At 31.9% G+C, this 25,734-nt stretch overlaps 1 protein-coding gene across 2 annotated transcripts in view; it reads left to right on the forward strand.

Annotated features, from left to right (window-relative positions):
- The window catches only part of LOC148604547 (polyunsaturated fatty acid 5-lipoxygenase-like), a 55,702-nt gene extending 34,526 nt beyond the window's left edge, over window positions 1-21,176 (forward strand). For both annotated transcript variants that reach the window (XM_088549436.1, XM_088549434.1), the window contains exons 2-16: window positions 4,822-5,294; window positions 5,589-5,633; window positions 6,569-6,697; window positions 7,578-7,675; window positions 8,409-8,544; window positions 9,906-10,001; window positions 10,863-10,959; window positions 13,692-13,809; window positions 15,095-15,187; window positions 15,765-15,825; window positions 16,366-16,474; window positions 17,630-17,721; window positions 19,353-19,526; window positions 20,446-20,603; window positions 21,036-21,176. In XM_088549436.1, the coding sequence (XP_088405562.1) occupies window positions 4,822-5,294; window positions 5,589-5,633; window positions 6,569-6,697; window positions 7,578-7,675; window positions 8,409-8,544; window positions 9,906-10,001; window positions 10,863-10,959; window positions 13,692-13,809; window positions 15,095-15,187; window positions 15,765-15,825; window positions 16,366-16,474; window positions 17,630-17,721; window positions 19,353-19,526; window positions 20,446-20,603; window positions 21,036-21,150 (1,994 nt within the window). In that variant the 3' untranslated portion in view covers window positions 21,151-21,176. The remainder of the gene's footprint in view (window positions 1-4,821; window positions 5,295-5,588; window positions 5,634-6,568; window positions 6,698-7,577; window positions 7,676-8,408; window positions 8,545-9,905; window positions 10,002-10,862; window positions 10,960-13,691; window positions 13,810-15,094; window positions 15,188-15,764; window positions 15,826-16,365; window positions 16,475-17,629; window positions 17,722-19,352; window positions 19,527-20,445; window positions 20,604-21,035) is intronic.
- The last annotated feature ends 4,558 nt before the right edge of the window (window positions 21,177-25,734 follow it).

Consider the following 25,734-nt stretch of genomic DNA (forward strand, 5'->3'; position numbering starts at 1 on the left):
TCAATATATTTCTCTTGTTTTGAAAGAGAATACTGAATCCCAAGTAACTTAAAACAACCGGAGTGATTCCATTTTACAGTAGTTTTTGTCGGAAGCTCCATTCCACAGCCCCTTCGAGCCCCTATCCATACAGCTTGTGTTTTATCAAAGTTAGCTCTCAACCCAGAACAAGTAGAGTAAAGCTCAATTAAATCTAATGCCTTATTAACAGACTGTAAATCATCATCAAGAATCAAAGACGAGTCGTCGGCGTATTGACTGATTAAAAATTCTGAATTGTTTACACTTATCCCTTTAATTTGCGGATCAAATTTAATGGCAGCACTGAGTAACTCAACAGACAAAATAAAAAGATATGGTGATAGCGGATCTCCTTGTCGTACGCCTCTTTCAATTTTAAAACGTTCTGAGAGGTGTCCATTATTAAGGATACAGCTTTCTGAATTTCTGTAAAATGTTTTAAACCAGTGGATAATAGATGGACCAAAGCCTTGAAACTCCAAGGATTTTTCTATAAAGTTCCATTCTACAGAGTCAAAAGCCTTTTTAAAATCTAAGAGCATTAAAAGACCTGGAATTTCATTTTCCTCACATTTTTCAATAATATCACATATCAGCCTGGTGCACTCCCCAATATATCTACCTTTCATAAACCCCATCTGAGTGTCAGAAATAATCTTAGGTAAGACTTTTTTTATTCTAAATGCAATAGTTGAGGCACAAATCTTGTAGTCTACATTTAATAATGAGATTGGACGCCAATTTTTTAAATAAAATTTAGATTTGCCTTCTTTTGGGAGGCATGTAATTACTCCTTGTCGTTGGGACACAGAGAGACCACCTCTAGCATATGCTTGATTGAATGATCTAATTATAAACAACTTTAAGTCAGACCAGAAAATTTATAAAATTCTGCCGTATATCCGTCTATACCTGGCGATTTTCCATTTTTCATATTTTTGAGTGCAAAGAGCATTTCCGCAGAAGATATATTACCTTCTAAAGATTCAGTATCCTCAGGATTAAGTTTAGAAATGAAAGGATTATTTGAATCGAAAAAAACAGAATGTCTATCCGATATTTCAGTATTCCTACTCGAGTACAGATTTTCATAGAAAGATTTTTGTGCTTTGAGAATTTCTGTCTGGTTAGTTATTTCAGACTCATCTTCCATTATAAGTTTAGGTAAAGTTTTTTCTGTGAAATGTCTTTTTTCAAGGTTACAGAAATATTTTGTACTTCTGTCACCTTCAACATTCCATTGTGCTTTTGTTCTCATGATAATTCCCTTAATTTTTTCTTCACGCATAGCTTTTAATTCTTGATCTTTTTGCTTGATTAATTCTTCATTTTGTGCAAAATTTTCATTCAATTTCGCTAGTTCGTTTTCTAGAGTGGTCTCTCTTTTGTCTCTTTCTTTTTTCTTAAATGAGGAGTATGAAATTGTTTTACCCCTTATCGACATCTTTAACGTTTCCCATAAAAGCTGATCATCAATACTGAATGCAGATTCATATAAATCATCATTACCATCAATTTTATATTGATTAATAAGGTCATTAATAGATTTTTTTTATTAGGTCGATATAATCCCTGTCGTAAAGTAATGAATTATTGAATTTCCATGTTCCCTTTCCCCTAGGGTTATCGTTAAAGTTAATAGTAATATGGATGGGGGGGGGGGGTGATCAGACCGATATGCTACACCGATTTCTGACTCAGTAATGATAGCTTGAAAATCTGACGAAGATAAAAAATAATCTAAACGGGCATGCTTTTTATTTGGGCCTCGCCATGAGAACCTTTTTATATCTTGGTGTAATTCACGAAATGTGTCTACCAAGTCTAACTCTTCCATCATATGATGTATTTTTTCCTGAGATTTAGGGTTATTTTTGTTAACATAATTAATTGTGTCCATGGCATAATTTTGAGGAACATTCCAGTCACCTCCAACAATGACAGATGAGTTTCCAAATGATTCTATCTTTTGCTGTAAATTATCAATAAAAGTAGGGTTGTCACTGTTAGGACCATAAACTACGGCTAAGGTAAATTTTAAATCATGAACTTTTATAGAAATAATCAGAAAATTACCGGACTCGTCATGCAATTCTTTCAGAATTTCATACTGAAAAGAGTTCTGAAAAAGAATAGCAACACCTCTACTGTTGGTTGTATGAGAGCAAAACTTTGCGTCATAACCCCATTCAGACCTCCAATATGTCTCTAATTCTTTTTTACAATGCGTGTCAACCAGTAAAGCTATGTCATATTTTTGTCTACATTTTTGAAAAATATCTTGTCTCTTAACCTTATCAGATGATAAACCCCGACAGTTCAAACTCCCAATAGTTATCTTAACCATTATCGTAAAAAAATGGATATATTGCCAAATAAATATTAAAAAGAAAAAGTATTTCAGTCCGACCAGCAAGAAAATATCTAAAACACATATTCAGTAACTTGACAAGCAAAACAGTCACACTTTGATCAATTTTATCCCCAATATTATGTCCCCCAAATGCAGCCTTCCTTCGCATGGATGTGATTATTACCATGAGTTTATGCGTCACATCAAATTCGCATTACTTAAATAGTTTTTAAGGCCACCTATAGTTTGTGTTGTACAGTACATGATTTTCACAAATACCCCCCCCCCCTTAAATGAAAGAAAATGTTAGCCTCCATAATAATGACAATGGGAGGATAATTATAACGTAGTAAATCTTTGAGTGTTTTTGTATTAAGACTCGGTTAAAAATACATCTGTCCATCAAGAGGTCTCGTACCGTTGATTGAATATTAAGAAGAGAAACAAAAATGTAAACAGAAGGGCTGTGTTGACAAAATACATGTTAAGATTAAACAGACCTTTTTATGACATTCGTATTGCAAAGTGTACGCTTTAGTAAAATTAGTTTTGTTTGATTTGCACACAGTAATGCTGTTCTAGCAATCGTTTTCTACTATTTTTTACCGACATTTATAAGTTTGTTTTCATCTATGTCCGGCTGCTTTGTAGTGTGTATCAATATCTGGGACGTTGGTTACGCATGCGTATTAAATACCAATTTTGTATGCAAATTAGCCACGCTTTGTAGTCGGGACATTTAACAAAAGTTTGACACCTCTAGATGGACCCAAGATAACCATTTTCAATTATTTTACACATTCATTATTAAATAACAATATACAAATACAACAATGAAAACACATACAAATATCAAATAAGCTCCTGTTAAATGATAAAATAAAGTTTGGATTATTTTCAAATCAAACACAGTTTATTTATTTCTTTGTTTTTGTTTTTGTTTTAACATGACAAAGGGCGGTTCCCTCATGTAAACTAGAAATGTTCTCTTTTGCTCGTCTGGTGCCATCTCGCGTCGCTGCCTAAGAAGCTTGTACCGCAGTGTTCCAACGGACGGTGGGACATCCGGAACTACACTGTAACCCGATCCCTTCTTGAGGGACATTGCGGCAGAAAGAATGTCATCCCGATCATGTAGGTTGTCGAAACGGACAATGACCCTACGCCTATTTTCGTCATCTCCTCCAGGTAGCCTATGCGTTGCCTGTAATAACAGAGCTTTAACATCCTCCTTGGGTATTTTCAACGGCCCCTCGAAAAACATTCGAACTTTATAGCTCTTCGGTAGCTCTGGGATCCTCCTGCAGTTTCCGCGAATTCCGCCGATAACCAAGTTCCATTTCCGACCCCACATTTCCAAACGGAGCCTTTCGTTGGCCTCCTCGGCGATCTTTTGCTCAAAGTTTGGAATCGAAACCTCAAGAATTTCTCTGATCTGGTCGTTCACCATTAATATTCCAGAGTCCAGGTTATCTACTCTTTCATTTGTTATTTTTAGATCATTTTTTACTTGTTCTACCTCATTGTTTATTGTCATATGTAGATTGGCAAAGCAATCGGCTAGGTCCTTTCCTTTATAAAGCTTTTTCAGGGCTTCGAATCTGGCTTTGTCTGATTCCGTGTTGGACATTTTAATTTGTATTTTGTTTTGTTTACGATTGACTTTATAAATATGGCCAACTCGACAGGTAAATCACTCAAGGTCACGGTTCGGAGGCGTGATACACAGTACTGGTACATTAAATGTTGAGATATATAATAATGTTCAGCAAAAATGTTTGATTCTATAGCTGGTACTTCAATTCATGGTGTTGAGAGTCAATTTGATATGAAATTATTTATGGGCTAGGCAGCCAAATGTCTTAAAAGAACGAATTTCTATGCCTGACCTGAAAGCGTGTTTACATCACGGCCATGGTTCCGGAAGTCAAGAAATAACTTAATACAGGCATTTTTGTTACATGTTTTTTTAAAGAAAAGTTACCTTTTGTTTGGTATTTTTGATTGACATAACCTCGTTACACACAAAATTGTATTCAAAAAATTGTTTATATAAATGTATCACAAAATAAAGAAGATATACATGTTAATGCGCGACATTTTCACTTAGGACATCAAGAACAAAACAAAACTCAAAACCTAATTTTTGAGTCTTTCAAAAATGTTTAAAAGTACCTTTTCTATAATTAAGTTCTTTGGTGGTAGGATTGAAGGAAATTGTATGTATCAAACTTCAATTTGAAAGACATTAACGAAATTCAAAATCCAAAATATGTCCTCAAAAAGGTATGATTAATGATTACTAGTGTGCTATGCAGTTTATCTGCAAATATGCTCTTCATCCGAAATTTCTTCTTTTTTTCCCTCTTATAAGATATTTCTATGTTTATCAAAATGTATTAGTTAATTTATTTGCAAGCTCGTTCAACTACCTTTTCAATTTGTAGACATGTCTCTTATATTGGTGAACTATAGGATCGATGTCAAAACAGGTGATGCCTGGGGAGCAGGAACAAATGCCAACGTACGAATTAGTTTACATGGTTTGGGTACACAAACAGAAGAGTTTAAACTTGACAGGGACTGGAGAGACGATTTCAAACGTGGAAGAACGGACGAATTTTGTGTAATGTCGGATATTAGCATACCCGAAGTGACCATGATCAAATTTTGGAGGGATTCAGCAGGTTTTTTAAGCAATTGGTATGTAGATTACATTGAGGTTACAAATTTGGTGACAGATATTACGTCAGTGTTCCCAGTCATGAGTTGGATAACTGCACGCCAGACGTATTCAATTGACCATACTGATACATGTTTACCACAGGATGATCCATTCAAGGAAATAAGAGCTTTAGAACTAAAGCAAAAGCAAACGCAGTATCAATTAGCAGTGAAAATAATAGGAGGCGCTGCACAGGTGTGGTTATTGGTTATTTATAGTCTACACATCTGCATTTTGAAGACAGTTTTTTATATGTCTATTTTTATGTCTATAAATTTATACTACCAATCTTTAATGTTTATAGTAAAGTACATTCTACTCTTTGCGCACTTTAACATTGGTTTACATTGTTAAAACGAATTATGAAATGATTTAAGTAATTAATTAAACTCTAAAGCCAGGCGTGTTCTTCTGTAGATAAGTAGCCACGGTCCATTTAAGATTTACTAATGAGTGCTTCAACGATTCATTATCGCAATTGCTTTTTAGGTTAAAGATCTTCCTGAAGATGAGAAATTTTCTTTTCAGTACCAGGTATGATTCAATTCTCGCTAGTTTCATTAGTTTCATTAAATTCGACTTAAAAGTTATTTCATTGAACCGAAACATGTGTTATGCATATAATAATTGGACACCATGGTAAGTCTTTGATCAATAAGACACCTTTGTTTGTCATAAGTGGCTTACTACTTCAGAAACGACAACGACCAGCAAACGATATTGGTAGTTTAGCGATGCAATAAGGCAGCGATTTATCAACTGAATAACTGGTGTCATTTAGCTCGGGAACCAAAATTACACACTCCTATTAATTCCATGCATTGATAGATATTTGTGAAAGAGTTAATCTTTGTTTTGATCATCTTAGCCGATGGAACATTTATATAAGTTAATTCATTAGGAATTTGGTCAGATCTTACCAGAAGAACGAGTTGGAAAGAGTTTTTCGCTTAATTGTAGAAAATATGCAGTTAATCTATGTATAAAAGGACAAAATTAGATAAAAATATGTTGGTGATTTTGGAGAATGAATATTTGTTTCTAGAAAAGCAGAGGACGTTTACCCTATCAATATACCTGGCCCATGCTCCAAGGTGTAGGTGGACTTTTAGTAGGTGCGAGTTACTAAACTACTTTTATTTTTTTTAAACGCCTGTAGTGGTTTTATATCTTTGTCAGTTTTATTATCGCTCTATAAATTGTGATGTTCATCTTCAATTCTTATTAGTATATTTGACTTTCATTGCAATTCTTATGAGGTTTTGAACAGAAGATACGTATGATGTCCTATGTTTGCTATCAATACTTTGAAAACTGAATATGACTGCTCATATATTCGAAGAACGATTTATTTTACACTGATGTTTCATAAACAGATGTAAATTTTTTTTTTTTTTTTAAATTTATTTTAGCCTTTCAGTTTCAAAGTATGAAGGGCCAAGAAAATGCACCATCTATATATTTTACAGTTTAACATTGCCTCGATGCAGAAGACATATCAGGAAGAAATCATGAAATTAGTTTCAGCCAGTGGCATTGAATGGAGAAGTGTAGATGATGTTGCAAGCTGTTATACAGATGTGTTCGGTGTACCTAAGGTAGCGGTTGAAATACTGATTTTTTATTCATTGCATAAGCTGAAAGGATTTTTTCGACTATAATCTTTTTCAAATTCAATGAAAGTTACAGTAAAAAATAAAGAATCTTTGGATTTAAAAAAAAAAGTATTTAAAAAGGCTAAATAGTATTCCATTGATAATGTCTTTCATACTGGAATGTTAGCATTTACGTGTCCAATAACGTCTATAGGTATTCCAGAATCAGTGTAGGAACAGAAGTGTACAGTTAATATCATCAATTTTCTTAACAACATCTAAAATTTGTAAATAAATGAAAGTTTGTATATATATATTTTTTAATTTACTGTATTGTATTCCGAAATTGTGAATACGCAAACATTATGTTACCAGTATACATCTGTAATTCTCTTAACTTAAACCCACCTTTTTATGCAAGTTAGTTTATATGGACGTAGCTGCACAGATCTGTAATGAGTATCGATCATGCATTGCGATTTTTACTAATTATATATAGCAGAATTTAGACGCTAGCCGAGTGACATTTAATGAACCAGGAAACGGTTATATTTTTGCGGATGATTTGAGCTTCAAGATAAAGATTTTTATTATTTATGCATAAGAACAAACAGTAAATATTTTACTGTTTGTAACTGATTTAATGTTTAAACGTTTTCTTTTACGTGTTATGTTTGGTTCCCTTTTAAGGCCCAATTCCAAAACGGTAAAAAATTTACTTTTCTAAGATATGTAAATAAAGGTAATCAAAGAAGAGAGAAACGTAACTATTAAATGTCTTTATGAAAATTATATTATTGCTTTAAGAAAACATGAATACAAACATATTGACAAATATCATACTGTGTCCATCTTAATATCATATAAGGATATTTGTCCTCAGGGGTCGTTACATTTTAATGATGACACCTACTTTGGTAGACAACGACTTGCTGGGTTGAATTCCATGGTAATAAAATTGTGTACGGAAATTCCTGAAAAGTAAGTGCGCAAATCAACAATTTCTTACAGCAACATAAGGTACAACCTATAGGTTTGTCGAAACGGGTCAATGATATTTTCCCAAACTTATTTTCTATTTCCTATTTCAGTTTTCCATGAATTTCTGATTTTACTGATAAAAAAACCATAATAATTTTAATTTTAGCGGGAGTTTTAGCATGCTATAAAATGGAAATGCTAGTACACAATATACCAACTAAGGATCACTGTGGATGTTTCCATAATTATAGTATTTGACTTGATATTACCATTAGCTAGTTAGATGGACGTTTCTTTTTGGCTATTTCTCTTCACTGTTGTCTAAAGTTAATCGGTTTTGGTAATTTTGTTAGTACCCTTTTTGTAAAATCTGACAGTTTGAAATACTATGAAAATCGAAACATTTGATTTTTGTTCTCCGCGTAAGGTAAGTATAAATTTAGATAAGGTAGAATAATCAATTTCTTATCTCTTTTTGTTGCTATCATACTCTAAAATACATTTCATTTGAAATATTTATCTGTGTGCCAATGCCCAGATAAGAATCTCAGATTTTATTTGTATAACATTAATGACAGATAAGCATGTATAAAACCCACAAAGAAAAAAATGCAATTTAGTAAAACAAATGATACGAGTTTAATTTGTAATTCATTTGTATTAAAATGTGCTGATTGTGATTATTTCATATCTATTGTTTTGTCTACAATGAATATTATGTTTAATTAACAAGATTTGGTGTAAAAGAAGATATGATTTCCAGTCAACTTGAAGGAAAAACGTTACAACAAGCGCTAGACAGAAAGAGGATGTTCATTATTGATTATGAAATCTTAGAAGGCGCACCTACTAAATCATCTGAACTAGTGGTATGTTGTAGATGATCAAATATGCCTGATTGGTATTGGTTGTATACAACGAGCCCTTAATTTTGTTTTGTATAAAAAAGGAAAATTGATGATAAATTTACTTTTATATCATTAATACATGGGAAACAGTTTACTAAACCGTTTCATTCAAAATTCAAAGTCAATAAGCAATTGAAATATCAACCTCACATTGAGTTTTGTATCTTAATATCATTTTAAGTGATCCATGTAAGTTGGCATGTTAGCAATATTATAGGGTTATTAAATGGCCGAGGGCCAATACAGGTGGTCGAAACCCAATACGACTGTACGAGGACATAATACAGGATTAATATGAAAATAACCATTTTATGGTCCCTTTATTAACTGATGACTTAAAATAACAGGAGTTATCTGTACAAACCTTTAAATAAAGCTCAGTATGACATATTTCCTAGTGAAGACTGTAACACTCCAGATCTCTTGATGCATTTATTCACCCCAACTGTTCTTTTCTATATAGATCTATATTAATATACCAAGTTTGCTGATACCTTCTCAAATTAGGTTTTTAATGCATTCTTTAGCTTTTCCCACGAATTTTATTAATGTGTAGATCATTATTTCAGTTTTTATTTTTTGCGTGTTAATGTGTTTTTTTTCACATATAGAATTTAGCCATAAAGTGATCCCTTTATGAAACATACATGTAGATCAATTAAATGTATGAAAAAAAGACATATTTTTTTTTAAATTGTCAAGGAATTGACTGAAAAAAAACAAAGGACAAATCTACATGGTAAATCAGATTATTTTCGAACAAATAAATCTGAACAATAACAATTAACATATTACAATTAACGTTCATTGTTAAAATACATGTATTTAAATTTCTTCATTTGAAGAACTTGAGAACAAGAACTCATGTGAATTTGCTAAGAGTAACAAATTAAATTGAGTTCAACAACTTTTCAGGTTGCTGTTTATATATTGTCAAACAAAATGGCGGACAAGTTTAACTTTTATACAGGGCCAGAATTAATACAGGGCATGTGCCATGTATTAAATTAATACAGGGCAATTGCCCTGTATAAATTATGGTTGCTAAAACCTCCTGTTGTATTAAAGGGGCAATTTACATTGTATTTTAAGTCATCAGTTAATAATACATGTTATTAAAACAAAAACTCAAACATATGGCACACAGATAACTTGATCGTAGCGGACATAAAATTAAAAATAATAATGGAACCTTAAATTTATAGCAATACTGATTGATTTTATTAATATCTTTTTTTTTCGATTGCGTAAAGCTATATGATAAATTATTCAAAATGTTGTTTCCATGCTGTCATCAACGATTCTGTTCTCTATCATTTCAGGTTCCTGCTCCCATTGCCTTGTTTTATTTTACAAATGACAAACGACTTTTGCCTGTTGCCATTCAGTTGTATCAACAAAAGGGTCCTTCAAATCCGGTATGTATAACTTCTAATTATATTATATGAGATTCAATTGGTAATGGTCATTTTTGTGTAGTTTCGTATTGATATTGAAAAAATATGAAAAATTTTAACAAATATAAAAGCTGCATTAGCTGTCATTTCCGTAAATTTTTGTTTCTGTTGAAATATATCTTAACTTATTTCTACTCAAGCCGTAAAAGACAAAAGTTCGAATATAATGCAAGGATCCTTTTCAAGTTTACGTATTGTGATATATTGTGGCACCAATATGGTCAGTAACTGTCATTATTTATTTGAAAACTAATCAAGAAATAGATTAAATGATTTTTTAACAAGAAACGTGCTTACCTGTGTATCCGTTGTTGTTATTTTTTTTTTTACCTAGGGTAAAGTATTTTTAATCCATTTTAATGTCCTGTCGGCAATCTTCGGAAGTAATGGCGACAGATAATTAGATCTGAGCTATTGATCTTCTTTGATTGAAAAAACGTTGTTTTCACAGTAACATGTGATACCAAGACCAGACATGGAAAACAAAAATACACAACAAAGAACATAAAATAACTAACATCACACATACAATGTAAAAAAAGCAAATAAGATACTCAGCATCCGTTAAAAACTGGGAAATGGACCAGGTGTACCGGTAGGGTAAGCGTTCTCTGCTTTTCTAGAAACACCCGCCGAGTTGCGCATAAAAAGTCAAGTCCGGGATAGGAGGTATTATCGACATTTATTGCTTCAATTGCATTACAACAAACTTATCCCATTTTATCAGCAAAATTCGGTAGAATCAAAACTGAACAAATTTGACAACTAATGCAGCTTTGAATAAAAAAAAAACAGTTACATGATTGTATATTATACTTCAAGGTTTTCCTGCCGACTGATCCAGAGTACACATGGATGATGGCCAAGATGTGGTTCAATCTGGCCGATGCAACCTACCACCAAGCACTATCACATTTAAGTAAGTGTGTTAACAGCAGTTTCTTTCTGCTTACAATAAGAACCATATAATGCAAAACTTGTCCTACAGTTGCGATCACTTCTAACCTCTATTAAATTCTGTCAGAATCTGTCAGGATTTCTGTTCTACGACAGCAAATAGAACAGAAATCCTGACAGAGGCTGTCCTGGGTCAGGACACATTTTGTCCTATTCCCTGACAGATCCTGACAGAAACTGTCCTGGGTCGTGACAAAGATACGAAAAGCTGTTCTAAATTGTCATACCTCTGGACAGTTCCTGACACTAAATCTTTCTATTCTGTGTGACGTAATTTAGAACAGGAAGTCCGCGATTAATAAATGAAACTGTGTGACTAATGTAAATAAGCAAATCCGATTAGGAAAACAATCTTGATTTCAAAATTTACATTGTATTTCCGATTATATATATATAGAGCTCGTCGTGATCATTATCCCACAATCACTCGATCTTTGTTCATGTTCCAATTTTCGTCGATCACGGTCCAGTCACTCATCATTCAAAAATTATATATCATCGTTTACATGCATGATTTTTTTACATTCTGTCATACACCTGTGATATTAATTAAATTAAATAATTTAATTATAAAATTAAAGGTCTATGATTCTGTTCTAAGTGTGAAAGTGGTAACTGATAACTTTCAGATGTTTGGTAATTCTCACGAAGTTCAAGATAGACAAAGTACTTTTTGGGTGAAAGCTACTTTTAATAACATAAGGGTCACAAATCATTCCGAAAATGTTAAAATTAACAATGTTAGCATTAAATGGGTGACTGATACCTAAATGTTTCGGTCAATATTCATCAAAATTAATGACTAAAATGCTACTCTTTTATATAACTATCATATAGTAGCAGTGACACATTAGTTTGAGTCAACATTCTTTAAAATGTCATATTCTTGCAAAATGTATGAGTGCGTACACTTTTAAGTTGCATGAAGGTATAAGAGTATTAACTAAAATGGTATTTTTGTTTCAATATAACTATCATATAGGGGCTGTGGCATATGAATTATGTTATATTTTTGCAAAATGTATGAGTGTGTGCACTTTTTATTTCCAAGAGGGGCTAAAATTAATGACTAAAATGCTATTTTTTTAGTATAACTATCATATAGTGGCTGCGACAATGAATTGAGTCAAAAGTCTTAAAAATGTCATATTTTAAATGACAATATAATTGTCCAGTGTGGTGGACGTGTTTATCAACCAAGGTCGGCATTCCAATGGCAACAAATTGTGCTCCTTTACTTGCTGACATATTCCTTCACTCTTATGAGGCTGACTTGATAGCTGATCTGATCAGAAAGAAAGAATATCGTCTGGCTAGATCCTTCAATCTGTTTCCGCTATATAGATGACGTATTATCTTTAAACAATCCTAATTTCGGGGATTTGATACATCGCGTCTACCCAAAAGAACTTGTGATAAAATATACTACAGACACTGTGAAGTCAGCCTCATATCTTGACCTACACTTAGAAATCGATGGTAAAGGAAAACTATTGACCAAACTTTACGACAAACGTGATGACTTTTCATTCAGAATTGTCAACTTTCATTTCATCTGTGGCACCATCCCTTCAGCACCTGCGTATGGAGTGTTCATATCACAACTCATACGCTATGCCAGAGCTTGGAGAAACTACGCAGACTGTTTGTATCACGCTAGAACTCTAACAAATAGGCTTCTGGAGTGTATGAGTGCGAGCACTTCTGATTTCCATGACAGTCTAAAAGTTTTGACTGAAATGTTAGTTTTTTGTAATATAATTACCATGTTGGTGTCTGCGACTTAGATATTTCAGTCTTAATTCTTCAAAAATGTCATATTCTTTCAAAGTGTACGAGTATGAACACTTTAAGGTCTAAAATTTCTGTATAAACTGTTTAAAATTGTCAATATGTATAGTTAATCTGTATCATTCCGGTGTCGCAATCTGCAACCAAACGAATTCAGTCCAAATTCTTTAAAGTCAGGGGCATAGCAGGTACGAAGGGCAATAATTTTTGTTGATACTGCATGCCATACATAAAAGTCAGGTAAAAAATGAAAAAAAATCAAGTTTAAACATAGAAAGGCTTAAGCTTCCTTCCGGTCGTACTAATCGATATTCGGGTACTACGCATTTTCGGAATCACGTACATGTACTGTATGTAATTCAGTCAGAGAAGTATTCTCGACTGTCAAAATCTGTCAGTAACTCTTCTAATCAACATATCTGTTCTACCTAGAACAGTTCCTGACAGGAGGGTGTTAGGACCCATGACCGATTATGACAGAGCTTGTCCAAAGCCCTGACAGACCCTGACAAAGTGTGTCGCGGGTCAGAACAGTTTCTGACAGTTTAGAACTGTTCTATGACAGCGAATCCTGACAGGATCGAAGAGAGGTTAGAATTGATCGCAATTGTAAGACATTAGTGACGTCCTTTTCACTTGGATTGCACTCTTGCTCTGCTGACTTAAATGTTAAAAGCTATAGTTATTGACGTATAGAGTACGACTTGCCTTAAAATACACAAATTAGAATTTGTCAAACAACAGTTTTATCAAAGCAAAACAATCGCGAATTTTCCATTTTTTGATAAAAAAAAATTATAGCTTGAAACAATTCAGTTATTTGGTATATTTAAGTTAGTTTGAATGAGATCACAGGAATGAAGCCCACTTAACTATATAAACGTTTACTTAAATTTTTTACAGCTCTTACCCACTTAGTGATGGAAGGAATCGCAGTTGTTAGTAAGCGACAGCTCTCCCCATCTCATCCGATACTGAGGCTTCTTAACCCACATTTCCTCTACCTTATGCCGATAAATGCGTAAGTTATTTTTACGCGCTATATGTGTTTTCACATATGTTAAAAATGCAAAGACGTATATTTTTTCCTGAATATCACTGCATCGGTTTGCAAGCTTATAATGTCTGAATTATTTTGATAAAACTTACACTGGTGAAAACGTAGATTAAATTGATGGTTTTATTTGTATCATTCACTCATGGACAATCTTTTCAATTTTAGTATATCTGTTGTACAACAACAATTGAATTTTAGATTACTATAACAGCAATGATTAACATTTAGCAGTTAATTTATAATCATTGGACAATGAAGTTATAATCCTACACGGTTCCCCAAATTACGATAATCGCGCCAAAAGAATAATTCAATATATGATATTCCAAATGAAAAAGATCTTGCTAACAACTAATACAAACTGGAACATTGTGTGATATTTCTTTGGCGGTATCTGTGTTCCTTCCATTCAAAATCATTACAAGGTTCCAACGAAAGTCTCATTTTTTCCCTGATAGCAAACTTCCGGTCTTCTAATAAAAAAAAGCATTGCTGTCGTCGGGGGAGGAAATCTAAAATGACAAAAAGAAAAATGAAAAAGAAGCTCATAATGTATATGTAGTATATGGAAAAGGATTCCTTTTACATTCGAATAAATAAATAATAAATACAAATAACAAAAGATAAGAAATGCATGAAAACAGTCGCCATCAAACTTGGACTTTTGACTTTACTATCCCCATAGTATTTCTCATACTATATTTACATGTACAAGTACAAAAATATGAACTCATAAATATTGTAAATATAAGAAATCTCATTTTAAAAAAAAAACATCCATCAGTCAAATTCCCATTTTAATAAATATAAAAACCACACTATCTTATTGACCACAGATAGAGCGAGGTATATAGTTTGTGATATTTTAAATTTGCAAGTGTTTGATATTTGAACAGAATAATACCATTTTCATGTTAAGTTATTCCCTTTTAAACAATTATAACTGATGGATGCAACTTATCCGTTGTTTGTTTGTCTTAATATTTCATAGTGATTTGGTAGTATTCTGATTTGTTTTAAGATAAAGCTTTAATAATACAATAGAGATATGAGATAAAATATCCTATAAAATTCATCTAATCTATTCAAAATAAATTTCTATTTATTCTCGGTGTATTCCATTTTATCTCGTTATTTGTAGTATGAAGATCACCAGCATATGGGCAAAATATTGGTAGTCAATGTGTGCTTATCTATAACTTTTTTAGTTCAATGTATAATATTGGACACCATTTACTTTTGTTGACAGCAATGCGCTAGTCACTCTTACAAATGCTGGCGGTATCATTGACCAGATTTCAAATGGAGGACAGAAGGCGGTCTTTTTCTTGCTCCGAAAAGGGTATTAAATCTTATATTGTTATGCAAACATTTGTTTTGTTACATATGAGTATACTATCGAATCGGTAATTAACGACAATGCAAGGAATGATTTTGTATTTCTTAAGTCTAATATTTATTTAAAGAGGCAGTAGACACTGCACTACATGTATATGATATTTGACGACAGGGTGTCAAATACAAACAAATCAAAATAATATAAATAAATATGTCATTCAAAATCGTTAACAAATAAATGTTTAATTATTCCAAAGTTATTTGAAAAAAAGATAAGTTCGAAACCTTTCAAAAAAATTATTTGACAGTAGATAAAATATAATCAAATGTTTTGAGTAGAAAAGCGAAAAAAACAAATTGCAGAAAAGTGTACAAATTGATTTTGTTTTATTTAGTTCTGATAAACTATTTATTTTAACCGTGTTTTGTTAATCTCATTTTGAAATGGGTCACTAATATTTAAAGGCTTGATAAGTCATTTTGATATGATTAAGATGTGATGATTTAGTCTCTATCGTTAACATTCACGCAATGCACGATACACAGTACTTGCCGCAATATAAAGTCATTTTATTTTAAAGTTTAAAAGAATGGAGACTTGATGTTCAAGGCACATTACCAGAAGATCTGAAAAGTAGAAAGGTACGTGATATGTAATTTAAAAAAAAACCAAATCAACGAATACAGAGTGCATTTATTTTTCAGTTAGTTTACAAAGTAATTTATAAGTATAAGAAATATTGAAGAGGTTTCAAGCTAAAAGGAAATAACTACACTGCCTTAATTCAAATAATATACATACACATACAATTGAATAATATATAAATACACGATTTTAAAGAACATGTGGCATACTGATACAATTTAGGACAAATAATAGAAGACCACGCGATACCAATCAATATAGGACGAAAGAAACCCGGTTACCAATCGGGTCACACGGGTGTAATTATAAAAAAATATATTGTTAATAGAATATTAAATTGTTCCTATTAACATTGAATAATTTATAAGGTATGTAATTATTAGAAAAAAAATCTGAAGGATGAAATATAACAAATGAATATCAAAACAAGTGTATCCGTACGTATGCAACAGAACTTTAACGAATTTTATTATTTTGATATATTTATGGCTAAACGCGTTGGATCTCAATAATTAGTGTCTATATATTAAACAAAGGTTTATGACAAGTCGGTTCTCAATGAAGCATACTACGTACGAGACGACGCTTTGATGATATATAACGTCATCAAAACATACGTTGGTAAATACGTCAGACTCTATTATGGTAAGTATTACGCTGTTTAAACGAATCAGTATAAAAATATTAAAAACGGTAACATCATGGTATTGTATAGACAGCACATTTAAAGCTTGAGGGAGACCAGCCGTATGGTCTTAGGGTAGCTTGATTTTGATCCCCGGCCGAGTAAAACCAAATACTTTCAAATTGATAATCTTTGCTTCTCCGTCATGCAAGGGGTACATTATGAATATATTGACAACTAATTAGCTCGGAATCAACAAAATGGGTCTGAGGGGTCTTTTGCTTCTTTATAACTAGCCCAAAAAAAGATCCGGCTCAGCTTTAGGACAATAAGTTATTTCGTGAAAAATGTTAATTGTCCAAATTTAATTAGTATGAAATGGTCCTTAGAATTCAGAATAAATCACATATTTCCTTTTTTACATTATACGCCTTTAACGTGCTCCATACACAAAATATAATTATGTGTGGCATGTGCATGCTATAAATTACCAAGCTTCAAAACTATATAGACCCATGTTACAAAAATACTCTTGCTAACATGTATCATACCAAAGTACTTTCATCCCCGCTGCATTTTTGCGTCTGGAATTTCTGGCTTGTGTATGGTTGTTTCGTTTTCACCTTTATTTTTTATGAAACGTGGGTACATGGGGGCAACTCTATCGATGTACTATTGTATAATGATGTTCTGGGGCCTGCTACAGTCTGTCATGTGGTATGAGGGTTTCCTCGTCATTCATTGAAGACCATTGACATTTCATTCCGGTTTGATTTTTGTTTCTTTGACATCTACACCATACCAATTCTCGTTATATGAATCAAACAAACGAAATATTCTATGATGAATTACTCTAGTAGAAAATGTAATACTGTGAATAGGTCAATTATTGTGTTTTATAAAACTAATACATTCGTTATTTAGTGCCATGTTTTTATTGAAAGTTTTAACACTTCAAAAGTAATTTATTTTAAGTCCTGTTCAGACCATAAGCATGACAAAAATAAATATCAAAACATTGTTCAATATAAACTGTTTGAAATTGGTATTATCTGTTCCTTTCTTTATACAAGACGTTTGCAAATATTTGTACCTTTAACAAATAAAAGAAACCAAAGTTTGAATACCTTTTGAAGATTTGTTTCAATTCTACATTTAATCTTTAAATTTTGTAGGCGATAATGAATCTCTTAAATCTGATTATGAAATACAAGCATGGGGAGCAGAAATTGTCAAACGAAGAGACGATGGAGGAGTTGGGATGCTGGTTTGTAATCGCTATTCTTTCACATTTGTAGCAGTTTATGATACGATTGTCTCGCAATGATTATCTTGAGGCATGCTGTGTATTTCAAAACATTTTAAAAGAAATCTAGTTTCGTTTTTGGGGGGATGTAAAAAATGAAAGGAGATCTGGCAATTACCTCAGCTGTGAAATCAAATAATGGTTGTATGTCAGAATAAGATTGCTGATAATTAGACGAAGCTTGTTGAGTTACAAGACACGTAAAAATATTTTGGAACTGCATTTAAGGTGGTAGACCTGGGGTAAGGGAGGTAATCCATATTGAAAGGATTTTAGTCACTAGAGCGTTTGAATGTCTCCTGATATGGAAGCTTCAAAGTGATACTGATGTTAAAAGGAAAGAAGAAGATAGGGTTCAACTTCTAGAACAAAGATGCCCCAGTAACTCTGCTCTTTTGAAGTATTGATTAAATGTTTCAAATGCGTACATTGAGGAACATATTTTATAAGGTGGGAAAAAGTTTGAAAGGATACCATTTACGGCAAACTAGGATTCCTTTAGATATAATATTAAAATTGAAATATGAAATAATCTCTGTCATGAGACAGTACGGCTTACCAATAACATTGCCAGTTTTATAACTCTTTAACCTTTTAGATGTAAAAACTATACCTTTCCAATAATCCTTATAAGACTTTAAGCTTTCGGTTTTCATTTTGTTGCTTTGTTCAGCATATGACTCTATCCAGTATTGAACTAAATTTAGCATATAAGTTTGTCCCTTCGTGCAGAAGTATAAATATTTGTGTGACATTAATTTGCAACAGTAGTTGACTCAGGCTATGCCTTGCAATGCTCTTTCATCAATATAAGTCATAATAATTTAATAGTTGGTAACCTTATTGAATATTAACATGATTTTAGCCATAATGATTAATTATCCAAAAATATTTCAATGCCTTACCCTAATATCATTAAAACATTTTTAAAAACTACAACGGTGAACTTTTCTGAAAATTTGTTTATTGATTTGCAGACGAATATTCCATATAATATCAGTTTTGTACGAAAATTGATTATGAAATTTTTGCTGTTATTTTGGTAAATTGAAAGCCGAATATTTCTTCTCCAAAATGGTAAGAATAAAATTCGATATTAAATCTGATATTTAAGTCCTTTTAAAGTGTATTTGACTTAATATTCAGTTATTGATTTAAATATACTGTCAACATGACCCTAAAATAGCAGATGTGGTTCAGTTTGGCCAATGATTCAGATTTAAAACAAATAGCAATATTTTAGTATTCATTGTTCAAAATCTGCACGGTGAATATTTTTAAAAATTTGACAAATAATGCGCCATAGTTAGTGTAATATCATGTACAAACTTAAAAAAAATTGAATTATGGAAAACTTTTGAGGGTACCCCAGGTCTACTACTTTAAATATAAGTACATCTAGCACTGCAAAAATACTGAACAAGCAACCACAATTCATACACAAGAAAGTCGTTTGAGGGCAAAGTCAGAATCTTAAACACGTTTTAAATGTTCATTATAAAAAGTATACACAGGCAGATCTAACGCCAACTGAAAATACGATATACGTAGAATATTTCTAAACTGTCATGTGTAATTTTTTTCACCCTCAGGGGGTTCCAAACAATGGAAAATTTGAAACAGCAGAACAGCTTATTGATACACTTACAGCCGTTATCTACATCTGTAGCGTTGGCCATGCTGCCGTAAACTTTCAACAATACGATGAATATGGAGCACCGTTCAATTATCCATATACGTTGAAAGGAACTCCTCCGACAACCAAGGTTAGTATCAAAGTGAAATATTATTTATCAATAAAATGACAAAGATGAACAGTGTCATTAAAACACTTTATATGATATCGTTATTTAAATAAGTTTTTTTTAAAAAACGTTTATGACAATGGAGGACATAAGCCACTATAAAGATTGGTTGGTTGTTCCAAATAACTATCTGGAACGAAGGTTGGTTAAGGTCCATTAATTTTTACGAACCAATCATATATAGTAATTTGCCCCGAAGTGTCTGCTATATTTTTTGTCTCTCGAGTACACAAAAAAAAAACATCTTTTTTTACATAATGGCATCACGTTCCTCGTTTAAAAACGAGGTGGTCCATATAATGATTTATCATGTTTTTGAAGGAAAATATCTGAGAGAAAACTTAGTAGTCCTGAAATTATAATCAAGTCAAAAAAGTAGTTACCTAAATTATTAAACAAGGATACTTGTGAGTTTCTTTTATAAAGTGTTGTAACGTAATAACTCTCCCTTAACACTTTTAAAAAAATTAGCGTATATAAAATAAACAGAAGCAGACAAAAAATACCAAACGCTTCCATTTTAACTTATTTGGTGTATCCGGTAGTATTTGCTGAAAACATTGTTGATATGAGAGGTATATCATGTTAGAAGGCGGAGTTCTTACACCCTAGTAGACTTATGACGATTTTTCTGTTGACCTAGTTGTCCTACATGATTATTTTCGTATTTTCAACACGCGATTTGCAACAGATTGATTTTGCCATACTGAAATCATACCCGCAGTGGTTTTAATGTTATATAGGTTAAATTTGTCTAGACTATCGTTGCAAGGATTACACCTTCTGTCGAACAAGTTTAGGCTATAAGCCTGTTTGAGATGTTCTTAAAAACTCAAATATCAATGGGTTGAAATCAACAAATATTAAATGATATTTACAGGATCCACTTACAGCCGACGATGTTTTAAAATCTATAGGAAACCGACTTGAGTTGTTAAAAATAATGTCAGCCACTTCAATTCTGAGCGAGAAAAGCACAAATAGTTTAGGCGATTTTGAAGAACAGTATATTGAAGATCCGGCTGCAATATTAAATGAGTGAGTTATAGGTGCCATTTTCGCATCACATAACGGTAGTTGTTCATTCATTGACTGGAGAAAATCAGAAGTTCATCATGGACAGTATGAATTTGTTCGTTTACTTGAAAGCATAACGAAAACATATGCTGCTAAGATGGTATAGTCTTATAATTATACATAAACAATGAACCGTCTAAGATCAAGGTTATTATTATAGTAACAGTACAAATGCTGGACGCACTACTTGAAAGTGACTCTAAAAAATGTCAGAGGCAAAACCATATTTATTTGTTAATAATATAGATACTAAGATACAGAAGCTGTCAATGAGGAAAAAACTATCACTAAAAAATAGAAAGGCTTCGGCCTCAGCAACTGATATTAGAGAAATCCCTAACGCTCGTATTCTTTTTATGTTTGTTTTGATTCGATAAATAATTTTCGTTTCAGATTTAGAAAAAAACTAAAAGCTGTTGAAAAAATAATTGATCGACGTAACGCTAAAAGGAAGTTCCCATACGATTATCTCCATCCAAAAGTCATTCCGAATGCAATTAGTATTTAGATAAAGGAGACGTGATCTCAATGATTTGTTTGTTTGTTTGTACTTTTTGGGGCGTTGTATTTTTTTTTTTTTTTTTGGCATATTGTTTATTACAACAGAATATCAAATTCCACATTAAATTTTTGAAACAATTATAATTTGTTAGATTTCGTTTTTTTAAATCTTGCTTATCTTACATGTCAAGTCAAAAAGCAGCCAACACACCAGAGAAGGAACAGAGTTCTAAGTATTTGATACTAGTTACGGATTGTTGTTTTGTAGCACGAAGTAACATCTCAAAGTGTCACAATGTGTAAAGAAACGGCTTTAGTTTATCAAGTACTTAAACTTGGAGACTGGCGATATATACAATATAATTAAAGGGTTTAATCTATGTAAAATTGATGTAAGTCGGATGTTTCTTCTTATGAGCTCTTTATATGATACATTGTTTAGAAATAAAGACATGAAGGCAACAATTGTACAATGAATTAATCCTTTAGAAAACGTACAATAAAAGAATTCTACAAATGCTAAATGCAACATATCTAACTGACATCAAAGACAAGATTTTAAGTAGTAACGAAAATATATTCATATCTTAAGACAAAAGTTGATAGAGATACAAAATACAAAAGTACTAATAATATTACATAGTTCGATATGCTGAACACGAGTTTCAAGGAGGTATCTTTCATTAGCAGTATTAGAATCAAATAAAGAGGAAGATCCAAATAAAAAAAATTATATACAATAATAGAAACCCAAATCCATAACTAAGAAGTTTACCATGTGCAATACAAGGAATGCGAAATGAAGTCTTGGTGCTTTATGAATATAAAAATTTACTTACTGCGTAAAACAGCTAAACCACACTTATTCAAATAAAGAAAACTAAAGAGCCTGCAATAACTAAATGAATTAATGGTAGTTCGAATTCATGATTGGGTGGTCGTTCTTTGCTATAGCTAGGTACAAAGGTTAAATCGATTTGTTTATCTTACATCTGGTAGACTACAAATATAAACTAAACATTTCTAAGAAATCTTATTTCATGCATAACAAATTTTGAAACAAGTGTATCTGATACTTAAAAAATGGTAATACTTCAACTAGTGCATTTGGATGAACGCAGGTGTTACAGAAGAATGTTCAGTTCCTGTATCCTTCTAGAATCTCTATTTGTTGCTGTGTTAACCCTGAAAGTTCTTAGATTATCAACTGGAAATTGTTGACGGATACAGGGTGTCTGTTCCTGATATGAAAAAAAAATCTCTAGTTGTCGTATACATTCTGCGGTAAATTTAAATGTCCTGCACATTTTGTATTCTTTAGGTGGTCCGGAATTTCTTTGCTGATTTCCGCTTGATTGTGTCCTCAGTACTGCTACATCTTATTGATTGAATATCTACAATATTATTTTCATACGGTTTTAAAAAAAGTAATAACTGAAAAGATATTGCAAGAGTGTAGATATCAATACATTGATTAATCATTTTAATGAGAAGATAGGAAGATGGTTTTGTTTATACATGTATATACATATGCCAGTATTTGCGAAAGATAATGTAGTACAGTCTAAATATACACGATAAAGGAATGAGTAGTAAAAAGCCTTTTTTGGTTTCTGTCCTTTTAGCGTAAAATTTATTTTACCAAAACCATTCATCCATTTGTTTTTATTCAAAATTGTGTTCCAACTTGAGGAATGCACAATTTTGATATTGAAACTCAAAGATATATCAGAAACTCAGATATAGTCAAACTAAAAACTTTCCTTTTACGTTTAATGTAACTTCCATTTTTATATTTCTATTTTTTGTATGTCTTAGTATAGTGAGAGTTATTTAAATATTCACGTGAACAACTAAGTCGTGAAGATTTTCGAAGATTTAAAAAACTCAAACGAACTATACCAGTGATGACTTAATATGGTTCTAACAGGAATGAGAGGCGAAGCATCATTTTTTAATTGTCACCTTCATGAATTAGACATTGTTTGTAGTCCGACTTGTAGACGTGGATTAAAAATAGAAACTCAATATCACTATTTTAATGTCATTTACACAGTGTCTCAATGCAGTATTAATGAATAATCTTGCGTGGTTACCGGGCAATTTGCTAATTAATCTAGAACTATTTTTATATGGACACGAGGATATACATAACGAACTCACTAAAGGTTTTTTTCTGAGTTTCTGGCATATATTTTTATTTCAAAGTTGTATATTCTTCAAGCTGGAACTCAATTTTGCCCTTTTTTAATGGATTAATAATTTTGGTAAAAGTCTATAAATTGCCATTTTACGCTTAAAAAGAATCATTTTCTATAATGAATATTTACAAATGGCATTTTACTACTTATTTCCTAACTCGTGTATACCTAATCTGTACATATTATCTTTTACAATTATTGGCTTATCTATATATATAAACAAAACCATCTTGCCATTTTCTCATTAAAATGATTAATTCCTGAATTGGTATCAGCACTCAAGCAATATCTTTTTAGTCACACATTTTTCCGACGCAGTTGGCATAGTTTCGCTTTTTACCCTTTGACCTCAAAGACGCTCTTCCATGGAAACGCAAGTCACCTGATCACAATTCTGTTTCCCGATTGGCCAAATACTGATAACTTAGTTGCGTCCGAGAAAAAGACTATATAGAAAATTGAAACTGTGTGCCATGTGTTAGTTCCTGAATGAAATGTAAAAAAGTAAAAAGAACACATTTTATTGCGTCGGCTATCTTTTTTTTAAAAGATAGAATTTGTTTTCTTTTTACAGTGACTTTCCTACAACCATGACACTCTTTTGTTACCAATCTGTTGAACAATACAAGGATTGACAAAGCTATAAGGGCATTTAAACTGACCAGTTGGTATTACATTGTAAGAGTTGATTAATATGTAGGCACTCACCCATGAAAATTTACCTTAACAGGTGTAAGGCAGTCAATACCTTCTATGTTTCACATCATATGGAATTTTCTTAGCTTATGAATATTACCCACAATGTGTTTTAGAGGAATGTTGTGTTTTTTTAATTTATGATTTTTTGTTGTTTAGTTATTGCATTTAGCAGTTGACAGAAACATGTTAGATACATCCTTTGTATTTGCTAACATGGGTAAAATATTAATGTGGGAAAACTAATGGTGAATATTTTATATATTTTTCCAAGAAAAAAATGTTATAAACTCACATGCCACCAAGATGATAGCAAATATGCGATAGCAAGTTAAAGAAAATCAATGTACTTAAGTTACAATGCATTGATATATACTCCTTTATAGTAACTACTTAAACTATAGTTCATATTCTATAATATATATGTACACAGTTCTGATGAAATTTAATGCACTTAATCCTAAAGTATAAATCCTTGAAAATCTTTTCACATAAAATACTCAAGTCAAAGCTGCAAATCGTAGCACTTAATCCAGAATAACAATTAAAATGAATGATAAACTAAAAAAACATTCTCTATGTTATTCCAGTTATATCATTCCATTTAATCCCAAGCTGTAATTCCAATGAAAAAAAAAACACTTAATCCAATTTTTAATTTAAATATAACCATTGCACTACATCCCAAACTTCATGTTATGTTAATGAAAATCACTGCTTTTCAAAGCTGCATTAGCATAAACTTTTGTTTCTGTTGACAATATGCCTTAAGTTTGAATTATTTCTACTAAATTTTACTTTTCCTGAACATTTTCATTCGATATCCACAAATAAAATGTGTTAAATACATGAAATAGGTGTTTATATATTTATTATCTTGCAAGACGAAAAAATCGGCCTAGATAAATCCGTATGCATGTGACTTCTGGTGACCTTAATCCACGCATGTGCTGTAAGGGTCGCTTTTTTTAAACAAATCTGATTGCAAAGCGAAAGTGGTTAATCAATGGCAGGGAAGACCGTCGGACTCAAGCCGTAAAAGACATAAGTTCGAATATTATGCAAGGATCCTTTTGAAATTTACGTATTGTGATATAATGTGGCACAAATATGGTCAGTAACTGTCATTATTTATTTGAAAACTAATCAGAAATAGATGAAATGAAATGTAAAAAAACACACGCTTACCTTTCGATCTTCTTTGGTTAAAAAACGTTGTTCACAATATTCTATTGGTATTTTCGACATTTATTGTTTCAGTTGCATTACTACAAACTTATTTCATTTTTATCAGCAAAATTCACTAGAAAAAAACTGAACAAATTTGGCAGCTATTTTTATTGTGAAGTTGTTCTGTTTGTCTATATGATAAAATATACAAGCATTTATTCCAATCTGTCTGCTCTAAGAAGTACGTTTTGAAAATATAAGTTTTAGTCTAAGTGTCATGGGAGAGTGATCTCCCATAATTTTGAATTCGACAACACATTTTATATATTTTTTATCTACTAAGAAGAAGGTTTATATGAACAGTCACATATGTTAATTTCTGCTTACTATAACATTCTAAACAAAATATCAAAAATAAAAATATGTAGGCTTTCCAACCATGAATCACATTTTTCATGATTCTTAACTTGAGCACTACTTAAATACTAAGTACTCTTTTACTTTCGGGTTGTATATGTTGCTTA

This window comes from Perna viridis, chromosome 10 (genome assembly GCF_037379345.1).
Source record: "Perna viridis isolate PV_CMFRI_1.1 ecotype Kerala chromosome 10, ASM3737934v1, whole genome shotgun sequence".
NCBI lineage: Eukaryota > Metazoa > Mollusca > Bivalvia > Mytilida > Mytilidae > Perna > Perna viridis.